Genomic DNA, 12412 nt, shown 5'->3' with positions numbered 1-12412 from the left:
ACCTGACAGTGTGATAATTGTCTAGAATTCATCTTCAGGCCCTAGAGTATTTCTAGAGCTGAAAAGGATTGATTTCTAGAACAATGCAGGGATTCTTCTGTTATCTGGTGTAGCTAGAGAAGAACACTTCGGTTAATTTAACAAAAAAAAAAAAAAGTGATAAAGAGCTACTTTAAATAATCAATATGGATTATAATTTGCAAAAGCTCTGAACACAATAACGCGCCCACACCATACAAACCATGTTGAACATGATGTAATGAATGCTTCGTTGGCAATACTCAGAAAGTGCTATGGCATTTCGTGGTGCCTGGGGGCCGTCAGAACAAATCTCAATTGTTATTACACTATAGGTCTCTGGGTGCCAATTAATAAAGCGTTTTGTGTAATAAAATGCCAGATAACAAATACCGTGTGCTTTTTTCACAATTTGTATCAGGTCATACAGAAATTGGAGTGATCCCCAGCTAGATCCTGAAGCTTGTCTTTTCCAACTCCCAAATTTGCATGTAGTGACCCCACCAGCTATCCAGTGCCCTCACTGCCTCCTAGCAACCTCCTCTCCCCACGCTCGGGCCACCCCTGGTCCTACAGGTCCAGGTCAGTGCAACACGAGGCACATAAGAGATGCTTCAGTGAGGCTTTCTGTTGACTAGTAGTAACTGCCTAATGAAATCATCTAATGAAATTGTCCCTGCTGCTCGCTGTGAGCCAGGGTTGCACTAGGTGCAGAAATTAATTAGGGGCGTGTCCTGTGCCAGTTCTCAGAAGAGCCTGTTTTCAGTCACACGGTGTTAGTGCCATGCAGCAGCTACCATATCCAGGCTCCCAAGGGCATGTGCATTTGGATGGTAAAGTCTTGAACCCTCACTATCTGAACCCAAAGGTCGAGGCAAGGCTTCAGGCTGAGAGATGAGCACAGTTGGGGATGAGGGTTCTCTCCCCTGCAATTGCAAAACTGGCCTTCTCTGAAGGCACTGCCGGGCAGGCAACAAAACCATGGCAAACAGTGGTTCTCAGAAGATGGCTCCGAGGCCAGCAGCATTCGCATCACCTGGGAACTTGTGACAAACACACATTCCCAGGCCCTACTTCAGACCTACTGAATCGGCCAATCTGGCAGGAAGGTCCAGAGATCTGTATTTTAATAAGCCCTTCAGTAGATTCTGAGCTCCACGAAGCTTCAGAACCCAGTGATGCAGATGAAGTGGTCAAGTGCATAGGTATGACTTCAGCACAGAGACACTAACTGAGGAATTAGCTTTGATGCTGATAGACATCACCTTCTGGAAGGCACAGCCATTGACAAAATAGTAGCAAAACAGTGGCCAACAGCACACAGCTGGAAATTGCCAGGACGCTGGTGAGTGACTGCTGAAAATCCATTTCATGCTTTTTGACTCTGACCAGTCCCATGAGACGATGGTGTGGAAATTGAGAAAGAGGCACCGAAAGTTTGAAACACTTCAAACATACAGCCATGTCACAGGTGGAGAAAAGCTTGTGAGGGCTAGTTTTCCTCCCCGTCCTGGTTTGCAGAGCCTCTCTGGGTCGATAAGGCACACACGGTGCCTTGCTTCTCAGCCACAGAAATTGTGCTAGTGTCTGAGCCTCCGTTCTTGACATTAGTCAGAGCTTTTCTTCCTCTCCCCACTGATCTGTGACCCACCCACATCCTCTTCATACCTTCTCTAAAGGGGAGAGGATCATATAGACACCCTACTCCCGGCTTTAATGACAGAAGCCTTCAGAAAGCGAAGGCATACATCTGACACAGGCTTTCCAAATTCTCTAGGGATGAGGGGCACAGACACAGTACCAATGCAGCACGACCAAATCCAGCAAAAAACACAGCCCCAACAGGAGGCAGAGTTGCAAGAGCAATCCAGATCAACCACCCACAGGCAGAAAGACCCCACCTGGCATAGGCACCACACGGGGCCTCTCCCAGAAGCCCCTCCCTGGCTGGACCACAGGAGCTGACGCCTAGCCTGGAGGCAGTCACATTCCCAGGCTCTGCCCACCCGCCTTGGGGATGAGCTCTACCGCTTTAAAAACGGGTCCTTTTGGGACGCCTGGGTGGCTCAGTTGGTTAAGTGGCTGCCTTCGGCTCAGGTCATGATCCCAGCACCCTGGGATCGAGTCCCGCATCGGGCTCCTTGCTCGGCGGGGAGCCTGCTTCTCCCTCTGCCTCTGTCTGCCTGTGCTTGCTCTCTCTCTCTCTGACAAATAAATAAACAAAATCTTAAAAAAAAAAAAGGTCCTTTTTTTTTTTTTTAAATATTCAAGAGGACTAAGAGTAGAACTGCTTAGCCCTACAAATTTGGAACCCAAAATACAATTAAAAAAGACGCTCCTAAGAAGGACCCACTGCTCTGCCAGTGTCTTGGATAACTGCCACTTTTTAGTCATTCAGCGCCATTCTCCTCAGTCTGGCCCATTTCTCCCTCTTAAGGACACACCTTCTGGCTGCCCCTTGGCTTCCAGAAATGGTGACATGGAGGCGGCTCCTCAGACTTTATATCCAAGGACCGGCCAAGGATAAAGGGAATGGAAAGTGAAGTGAACGTACCTGGGCTAGGCAGTGAGCAAAAATACACCACGGACATCTCTCTAAAGTAGGACTGACACGTAAGAGACCAACCACTACAACTGGAGAAGCCAAAAAACTCGGTGCAGTACTTTATGTCCTTAAATATGAGTGTCGGTGGGAACATGCCAGTGAGCCTCCACACAAGCCCTTTCCGGGCAGGTCCAGAATGCTTGGGAAGGGAGGTACTAGCACCGGTCCCTGGTGTTTTTATCCCTCCTTGAAAGGGGCTGCTTTAAAAGCCACATCGTGTTGATGACAGCAGAAGTGATGGGGAGTGGTACACGTTAATTTCAGTGGCTGCTCACCCCTTCAATTTCCTATGTGAACGCCCACTGAAGTCTGAAAAGAAACATTTACAGAAGCTTCCTTAGCTCTGCGGCTCAGCCCTTATTAGCATGAAGACCTGGGATGGCAAGAGCATTCAGAGCGACAAGGACTTGGGGACACAAATATCTTCTAGTTAAACATGTTCTCTGAATAGAGGGGAGTAGCTGCATATTTATGGGGTACCCAAATGTACCAGGACTGGGTAGGAGGCAGTCATTTTAAAAGCAGCAGGAAAAAGCATGTAACAAGAGCGCTCTTCCCCTCCCCTGCTACCTTTCTCTCGTGTCCCAGTCCCATGGCAACAAACAGACATAGAGGGAAAAGGTGATCTGCGAAGCTGGTCCTCAGCAAGAGACCCTACTTGTATCCAAGAGGAAGACAAGTCACCTTCCTTTTTCTAAAAATCCTAGGGAAAACCCACACATATAATGAATTATTCACAAAGGCTGAACCTAAAAATGAGAGAGGGAGAAATACAGAGAGATGGAAAAGGGACAGAGGACTGCACAAAGAGAAATCTCTCTCCTTGAATAAAAGGGTATTCATTACGGTCACGTCCAAGATCCCTCTTTGACATGTGTGTGGTCACCGATAAACAAACTAAGATCAGCAGAGGGGCCTCTGGTGGCTGGCTTCCACAGCGGAGCTTCAGAGACCCGCAGCTTCCAAGGCAGATCTGCAAACAACAAAAGGGAGGCGACTGGGCTGTTGGTGGGACCCAAGGGTTTGCAGGAGTTCTGATAGCTTAGCAAATCTTGGCTCTGTTCTATTTTAACTAAGAACATGAAGATGGAAGGAAACCAGATGTTCCTATAAAGTAGGGGGAAAGTGGCAGAGTTGGAGGGGGAAGAAACCCTACGTCTTATACAGCAGCAGCTAAAAAGAGATCAGCAGTTCTGGATGGAACTAATAATTCCAAAGTCTGGATCTCTCAGAAGATCAAAAGACCTGTTCTCATTATTTCCCCCTCCTCCTCTAATTCGTAGTGTGCCTCCCACCTATTGCAGGGAAAGCAAGCGGAGGGAAGCGGAGAAATGGTGACATGCAAGCCAACCGACAACACTGCCACGTCCAAGGTATTTTTGTCTCCATCCTTCAGTTATTTCATTTCTGTCAAACTCCTTCACTCCAGCTTGCTTTCCAGACTGCATCCCAATTACAACTGGTCCCCACAACAAGTCAAAGCCTGGTTTCCGGAGGAAATGTTACCCACACCTCATTTCAAAGACAAAGCCAACGGACAATTTGGAGACTGTCCTGGGAGCCTCAGAAAATGAAGACCTTTCTCCAGCAGCCGCAGGGCAAGTTACAGCCACTATCGGCTTCGCTGTCTGCATCTGTACCCAGGTACACAGAAGATGCGGAGGCTTTCTGCATGATGTGATCATAGGATATAATTACAGACTTTGTCCTTGTTAGCGCCACCCTCTGCCCTAATCAAGGCCCTCTGACTCAGGATCCATTAGCTTACATCAAACCTGAAATTCTTGCCAAGATTACAGTCTACTATCCTGCAAGGTGCTGTATACTTACAGGCAACCAGAGCAGGAGAGAAGTTTATGCCAAGATGGGAGATGTGAGAACTAAAGCTTTCAGTAATCCTCACCAAAACCCTCCAAAATAAATAGCCAATTCACAATGGGAAATTCGCCAAAATAAAGCACATAACCTCTGACCCAGAGCCAAAGTCCTTTGAGGCTACAGTGAAACGCTCTGCAGCAAATCATGGATGAATATCTACAAGTTCATTATAATGAGCTTTCAACATCTCAGTGGCTGCAAACACATTTGATTGTCCTACTTCAGACCTTGTACATTTCTGCATGAAACATGTGATCCCCTCCTGAGAAGACCCACATCGTGGCGGGGCGGGGGTTGGGGGGAATCTCCTGCTCCCCATCAAGGGCACGAGTTCCCCAATCAGATATCCCATTTCCTCCCCTCATCTGCTGACCTTAAAAAAACGCCAACAAGTGTGGGGTATCTCACAAAACATGAGGGAGACTTTGCATGTGTCCACAGAGTAACTCAGCCTGGGGATGGAAGAGTGAGAGCTGGTAAGCTTACGGCACAGTGAACCTGTGAGGACAATCAGAGCAGCCAACTCCCTGAGGAAAAGAGAATCCTCTTGTCATTACATCTATTAGATGAGCAAGAAAGAAATAGTGGCATCATATAAAATGTAATATCACATTTTAAACCCAATTAGCATTTGCAAAAAGGTTACGGTATCCACTGCAGAAAAGAGTGCCATAAGAAAATAAAATTATCTCCCTATGCAGATGTAGCTTCCAAGAAAAATGAAACACATTCAGAGTGGGCTGTAACTTATCACCATGTTTCATGCCAAATCTGGGTTATCTTGGGCATTTCTTTCCATAGGAACTAGACTTTCCCTACTAAATAATTGGAAAAGATTGACCCTCCCGCCCACCCAAGCCAGAGGGTCCTACAAGTATAAATTAGATAATTCCTTTCCCTGAACTCATCTTTTCAGGCCAATTTGTTAAAGACCAGTATTATGCAGTATGAAGAAAAGCTAACATAGCACACAGAAGTGCTCATTTCCTCCTAGCTCCACAGTGACTTTCTACAGCCCATAAAAGATGTATAAGCCTCAAAGACGCAGCACACAGATAATCAAAGTCCGCAAGCATGTTACATGTTCATATGTCAGTTCAAAGCAGGCGGTCTTAACCCATGTCCTGAACAATCTTCCTTTTTTTTTTTTTTTCAAATATCCAGCCCTTAACACACAGTAGAGAAGTACTCCCCAGACTTTAATGTCCATACTAACCACCTGGGATCTTATTAAAATGCAGATTATGATTCAGTAAAATCTGAAGTGGGGCTCTGAAATTTTAACAGGCCCCCAGGTGATGGGGATGTTGCTCTTTGCTCTCTTTGAGAGGCAAAAACCTAGAAGACTTAGTTGACCTAGAACTAAGACCCCTCCCTTCAGGCATACTGAAATTTCTGAAGGACCCCGTTAAAATAAAAGCTAGTGTTTACTGGGGAATTAGGCAATGTTTTAGGAACCCAACGTATTTTAGGTCATTTAATTCTCCCACTAACTCATGACTATCACCCTCATTTTACCGGTAAGGAAACTGAGTCGCAAAGTAAGGAAGTAACTTTTCAAGGTCACAGAGCTGGGGAAGAAACTGGGATGTGAACTCAGCCAGGTTCCCAAGTTTCCTGGTAACCACTGCTCACACCGAAGAAAAAGGGAGAGATTTCCAGAAGCTGGATATCTAGGTAGGACGGAAAGTGAGTCTAGGATCTCAGATGCAGTATTGGGGAGAAAACGCAGAACCCACAGAAACGCAATGTTTCCACATGGTCACCACCAGAGGCAACATATATTCGTCAGTCAGTCACGTTGCACAGCGAAGAGGAAAAAAAGCAAACATGGTGTATTTTAAATTTTCCAATCGGGCTCCTCTACACACCTTAGCAGATGTTCTCTGAACACTGTTACAACAGCCTACGTGCTGTAGAACGGCTGTGAAACTTCCAGCTACGGGGACAGAAGAGACCCCCGGGACCCGGTTCTGAGCCCAGGCACCGAGCATGTTGCTGAAGTCAACTCCCTATTCTCTCTTTCGGCTCTCTTTGGTCCATGCGGACCAAAGACAAGGAAAGGGCGGGGTAAAAACCACTGTCGCACCTTGCGCTCGCAACGCCTGGTAGAAAGGCGGCGTCTTTGCAGCGGAAGCGAAATCGTGAAAAGCGCCCGACCGCGTGGTCCCCCGGTCTCTGAACCGCGCTTGATTTTCCAGCCCCGGAGCCTGGGCCCGGCCGAAAGTGCCCGAAGTGCCGAACCCGCGGATCGCGGAGCCGCGGACGCCTGGGGAGTTTCGCTGGCGCTGTCCTAGGTGCCAGCGATGGCTGCTGGCACACTTTGCCACCCGCGGCGTGGCTGGGCGGCTTTGTCTACCGCAATGAAACCAGAGGGCGCCTGAGTAAGCATGCCCCTAAGAGAGGGGCACAGTAAGGCAGCTCCTGGAAGGTGGGAATTTTAGAGAATTGTACAAGGCGGCTGGGGGAGGGGGCCCCGCTGGAGAAATTGGCAGAGCTCTGAGCAGAGGACTGTTCGCAGCCCAGCCGCAGCGTGCAACATAATGAGATCTGTCCGCTTTGTGCAGCACACCGGCAGGCGGGACTGCGGGGACCGGACCCTTCCTCTTCCCCAGTACCCCCACCCTAGACGCGTTTAACTCCGGCGGGCACGGAGTGACCCCAAATCACTCTGTGGGGGCGGGAGGAGGAGGGGAGTGCAGAGAGGAGGAGAGAGGAAGCCCAGCCAGGGGTGGTTGTGGGAGGATTTGAGCAGCAGCAGGAAGAATATCTGCTTAGAGATGCTCCTTCGTTTCTAATGAGGGGTGCTGCCTAGAAGCACCACGCGCCAGCCAATGGCAGTGCTGCTGAGGCAGGGAACTAGGGAGGAAGGAGGGGAAGGCCAGAGACTGGGGTGGGGGTAGTAGGGAGATGCCCAGGCCCTGGGGGAAGCGAGCCACGTGCCTCGCTGATACTAGAGACCCAATGCAGCTCCAGCTGCCTCGCTGCTGCACACCTGGAGGGTGGGGGTGGGGAAAGAGGAGGATGGAGAAGAAGAGGAGGGGCCTCCTTTGCAGGTGCATCCTTCCCGAGAAATGTCTTTCCATAAGCATCAAAGTCCCATGTCTCCAAACCTACCCCCATATTTAACACCACCCCCCTGGCTTGCTTCCTACCAAGCACCCTCCCCGCACCCACCAACCCACAATTCCTAAAGACCTTGCCAGATGCCCAAATCCTTAGTGAAGAACAAGGCAGCGAGATGCCTAATCAGCAGCCTGCATTTGGTGCACTTGATTGAGCCTGCAAAGGCTCCTTGGATGCCTGTTCACCCTGACACTGCCACCTTCAGAGCCACCCCCACCAGCTCTTTGTGGAGAGCAGTTCCTTTGGAAGTAGGGAGAGACAGATTGCTTGCACACCCCTGGGCTCTGCTGGTGCAGCCCTCAGCTGAAGAATTCAGGCCCAGCCGATCAACCTGAATCTTGGGCGCTCAGCTGGGTCAAGCATTCAGAGGCGAGGGGCACCCAACCCCAGACTAAGAAAACGATGAGCTCTGATGAGCTGTTCTTCTCCGGCTGAGAAGAGAACTCCAACTCTGAGCCGTCTGGGCTGTATCATTAGAGATTGCCTCCGCTGACACATTCATTCACTCCACTCTCGGTGGAACTTAAACTCAGTCCCCAGAGTTAGCTGGGTCCCCAGCCAAATGGCTGCTTTATTTATCCATTGGTCTATTTGTCTACAGGGTTTTGGCCCAGACTCTTGAAGCTTCTGAAATGATAAATCCCCCAGGGGGCCTTGACTTCCCCACGGGCAGAGTGAGGATGTCTCCCCAGCTGGTGGGGATGGGGACAGAAGGGGTGGCTTTGAGGGAGGAAAAGGGGGAGTGAGTATGAAAGAAAACCGTAAGATTAGGGGCAGCCCATTCTATGTGAAGGGCCTTGGGGGCCTGGGAATCAGACAAAGCCCAGCCCAGAAAGGGGCAGACACAGCAACACCACGCACTCAGGGACGCTACAGAGCTCCACATAGGAAAAATCAAAAACCAAAAGTCTTACCTTGAAAAGCACTAGTGCACACACTGGCCTCTACAGCACCAAGCTTGCCCCTTAGGCACACCAGAGTAAAGAGTGCATTTCAGCAAAGGGGCAAACTGGCACCGAGAAGGAGATGGGGCATAAATCCCATGCTAAATTTCCCCCCTTACCCAAAGAAATGCAAAGGGGGAGAGGGGAGTTATGGTGGGCAAGAAAGGATATGGCCAATCGATGAGCTTCTTGGCGTATTTCCTGACAATGTTATCTTCTCCGAAGATGAAGAGGGATCTGTTGACGGTGAAACAGTTCTGCCGGACAGGAATGGGGTTGTACAAAGCCATAGTCCGCGCCCTCTGCGCTTTCGACTGCTTGTAGGCGGCCGCCGGCCCCGAGGCCGGCACCGGGGTTCCTTGCCGGTTCCTGCTCTGGTCCGAGTCTCCATCGCCCGACCCCGGCCTGCCGACCACCGCCTCCCCGAAGCGAGCCATCCTGAAGTTTAAACAGACAGAAGACACACAAAGGTGATCGCGGCCGAACACCCGCACACAGCAACAAGCAGAAAGACACACGGAGACTCAGAGCCGCATCCAGACGAGCGCGGGGACCACCGCCTCCGGGGAGCCTCGCGAGCTCTTGGAAGAGGCGGCAGCAGCAGCCCCGCCGCTCCGAACTGTTGAATCTAAATACAACCTCTGCGAAGCTCCATTCCTCAAGCAGGAGAAAAACGGGGGGAGGGCTTGGGGGTGCTCAGTTTCTGAAGGCAATTTTTTTTTCTCAAAATGCCAGTGTGTGGTGGCATTCGGGGACTGAAGAGGAGAGGGGTGGAGTAGGCTGCTCCTCAAACATAGCTCATCTTCTGGCAGACGCACCACCTAGTTCTGGAAGAGAGGCAGGCACCGGCCCGCTAGGTAACAGTTTGGTGATTTATTGGGGGGTGGGGGGTGGGGAGGAAGGGAAAAATGAAAACAAAAGAACTTTAAATTAAAAAAAAAAAAAAAAAAAAAAAGGACGGGGTTACGGTGACATGCTTTGTAACGCCAGCCCCAGCAAGTCCATCTAAGAAATTCCACAGCCGAGACTTGGGTCTTTAAATCTGCCAGCACAGACGCATCCAAAGGTTGACAGAGAGGGAGGGGGGAGAGCGGTATTGAGGTTCCTGCGCAAACCGCAACGCCCAAAATATCAAAATAAGAAGTCAATCCAGCCGGAGAGGGACAAACGACTTCAAAGCTCCTGCGCTTGGGAAAGAAGTTGAGCAGGATCCAGAGAGCAGCGAAGCCCGAGTGCCAGCATCCTGCCGGAGCGCTCGCCGCCGCCACCGCCACCGCCTCCCCGGATCAGCATGCAACAGCGATCCGCGGCTGCGCCGGGGCGAGGGCGGGAGCGGGAGCGGGAGCGGGAGCGGGCGGGCGGGCAAGCGCCTGGGCGAGCGCTGGGGCGAGGGAGGAACAGGTTGCAGGCGAGCCCAGCGGTGGCCTGGCACGGGAGTTGACCAAGGACCGAACTTCCTCCGGAACGGCTCGGTTTCTTCTGCCACCCGGACAGCCCCACTCCGGGGGAAGCAGAGGAGAACGTGGGGAAGGAAAGGGGAAGGCGAGGAGGGGAGAGCGAGCGGAGCGCAGAGGCGCTGCGAGGCGCGCGCCGGAGCGCCGGGAGAAGCGGGGGCGGGGCCGGCGGGGACAGGAGGGGCGGGGATGGAGCCGGAAGGACCCCGGCCGACGGCGGCTGCAGGCGCCTGGCGAGCGAGGCTGGTTTGGCTTATAGATTTATTTAGCCAGAGGGCAGGGGGCCGCCGCTGCAGAGTGTCCCCAAGTAACGCCGAGAGAAGAGAGGCGGGCGCAGCTGGCGGCGCGGCACAGTCCCCACAAGAGAGCCGAGCCCAGGCCCGGCGGGGGCGCACACGCGCGCGCGCACGCACTCGCGCCTGCCGTCCCCGCCGAGGCGACAGCCGGTGCTGTGCCCCGCACAGTGCCTGCCCCGGAGAGTAGTCGAAGCCTCTGCGCCCTGCGCGCCGCGCACCGGGGCCGCGTCGCTGCTCCTCCTCACCTCCCAGTCTCCGAGGAACGCTGCCCAGGGATTTCCGCGGAGAAGGCAGCACCCTCTCCCCACCTCCCCCACTTAGCAACCCGCAGGCCCCGCGAGGCACGCTAGGACCTCTGGGGGCTCCGCACTCTGGTGTGGGTGCCAGCTCCGCGTGGGAGCTTCTGCCCTCCCCCTGCAAATGCGATCTGGGGCGGCCTCTTGGGCTCGGCTCTCGTGGAGCCCTGCGCATCCATTTCTGGAAGAGTGATCCAGATACTGGGGCCCTAGATGGTGAGTTTGGGGCTATAACGACCTTTCCCCAAGTGTTAGCAATCGGGGGGAATCCTCCCACCCCTATCTTTTACCCACAAATCCGCTCCACTGACTTCCTGAAACCCACTCCATTAATGAAGAAAGAAAAACCAATTAGTATCTGAGCTGAGTAAATGGGAAAGGTGGACTCCGAGACCCGGAGAAAGAGTCCTTAGGTTTGGTGACAAAGCCCTTCTCCACAGGTGACTAGTGGTTTGAACTGAGCACAGGGCCAGCCACCCGCTCCATGTCTACACTTTCCTCCTTTTTCCAGTCCTAGGCTCAATACACAGCTCTATCCAGCTCCTCCCCACCTGAGCAATGTTAGAGAAGGGGAAGGGGGCAGCCGAGGAAGGAAACAAAGAGTCTGACCAAAACCCGGAGGCTGGAAACCATGGGTGAGTGTGGATTCACGTGTGTGAAAGGCAGTGTCTGTGTGTGTGTGAGATTAACTGATGGGAAGGGTGATGACATCTGAGTGAGAGGCATGTGTGTTCCTATGTATATGTGCCTATGTGTGGGCAAGGCCACGTGAGCACTGACACAGGTCTGTGTGAGTGTACATGTGAAGGGAAATCCTCTGGGTCCTGGAAATTCCAAATGAATGGTGGTGTCCGTGCTGCCCTTGGGGCGGCATGTTGACCTCTAGATTCAGGGCAGCCCATTTCAGGCCAGTGGACTATGCAAGGTATGTCCACTCTAATTAGGATTTTGATTACACATTACTGCCTTACTCTGTCATTCTACCTCCCTTAACTGGAGGGACCTTTTCTGTCTGGATACCTCATCAGAAATGAAAGGGGAGGCAGTACTGTGACCCACGGGGCCCCATCAGCCTGTGTAGTCTTTTGCAAGGGTCACAAGTGGCTGTCTCACTAAGCCTGTGAACTGCAGATTAGAAAGGGCTTGCAGAAGTGATCAAACCCATGCTTTCATGCAGGATCATAATCCGGAGCACAAAATTCACTCACATCCATTATCTGACAAATATTTTTGAGCACCAGGCACTGTTGGCACTGAGGATGCCAATTGAACAAAATAAAGGACCAAAAAAATGTGTCTTCTTCTTCGATTAAATTAGATTCTATAACCTTACTGGCCAGAATGCCTGATAGACCCCATTCTCACAGGACAACTTCACCTCTTTTTCTGGGTCCCGGCCATAGCAGGCATCAGAGTGGTATGCCTGTTTGTTCCTGCTCAGAGGAAGTGGGGCTCTCTAAGCTTTGTTGAACCTCCTGGAAGAGGTTCTTGGAAGATCTGGAACCTCCAGATCTGAGTCTTCAATGCCACCCACTCAGCAGAGGGGCAGTACTAAGTCCCTTCCCTCTCTCTACAGTGTCCTGTGTTCTGTGTGGCTGTTGTAATTCTTTAGAGACCTAGGTTTTCCCAAGACAGACTGTTACACTTGGAAATGTGAAGACCCAGTGGAGTTGAGGCTTGCCCCCTGAGGAGACAGGAATCACTAAAGCACGGGTTGGGAATAATAGAGAGCATGCTGGAGAGTGTAAGTACCTCTGTAGGGAAGTTATAAATGGGGAATTTGTAAGGGGAGGCG

At 51.5% G+C, this 12412-nt stretch overlaps 1 protein-coding gene across 3 annotated transcripts in view; it reads right to left on the bottom strand.

Moving 5' to 3' along the window:
* LOC111150674 (calcium voltage-gated channel subunit alpha1 E) overlaps nucleotides 1-9236 on the bottom strand; it is a 309893-nt gene extending 300657 nt beyond the window's left edge. For all 3 annotated transcript variants that reach the window (XM_022508204.1, XM_022508205.1, XM_022508206.1), the window contains exon 1: nucleotides 8743-9236. In XM_022508204.1, coding sequence (XP_022363912.1) covers nucleotides 8743-9008 — 266 coding nt within the window. In that variant the 5' untranslated portion in view covers nucleotides 9009-9236. The remainder of the gene's footprint in view (nucleotides 1-8742) is intronic.
* Nucleotides 9237-12412: the final 3176 nt, after the last annotated feature.

Source organism: Enhydra lutris, unplaced genomic scaffold (genome assembly GCF_002288905.1).
Source record: "Enhydra lutris kenyoni isolate GAN:26980312 unplaced genomic scaffold, ASM228890v2 scaffoldscaffold24, whole genome shotgun sequence".
Taxonomy (NCBI): domain Eukaryota; kingdom Metazoa; phylum Chordata; class Mammalia; order Carnivora; family Mustelidae; genus Enhydra; species Enhydra lutris.
This window is presented reverse-complemented; position numbering and strand designations above follow the sequence as displayed.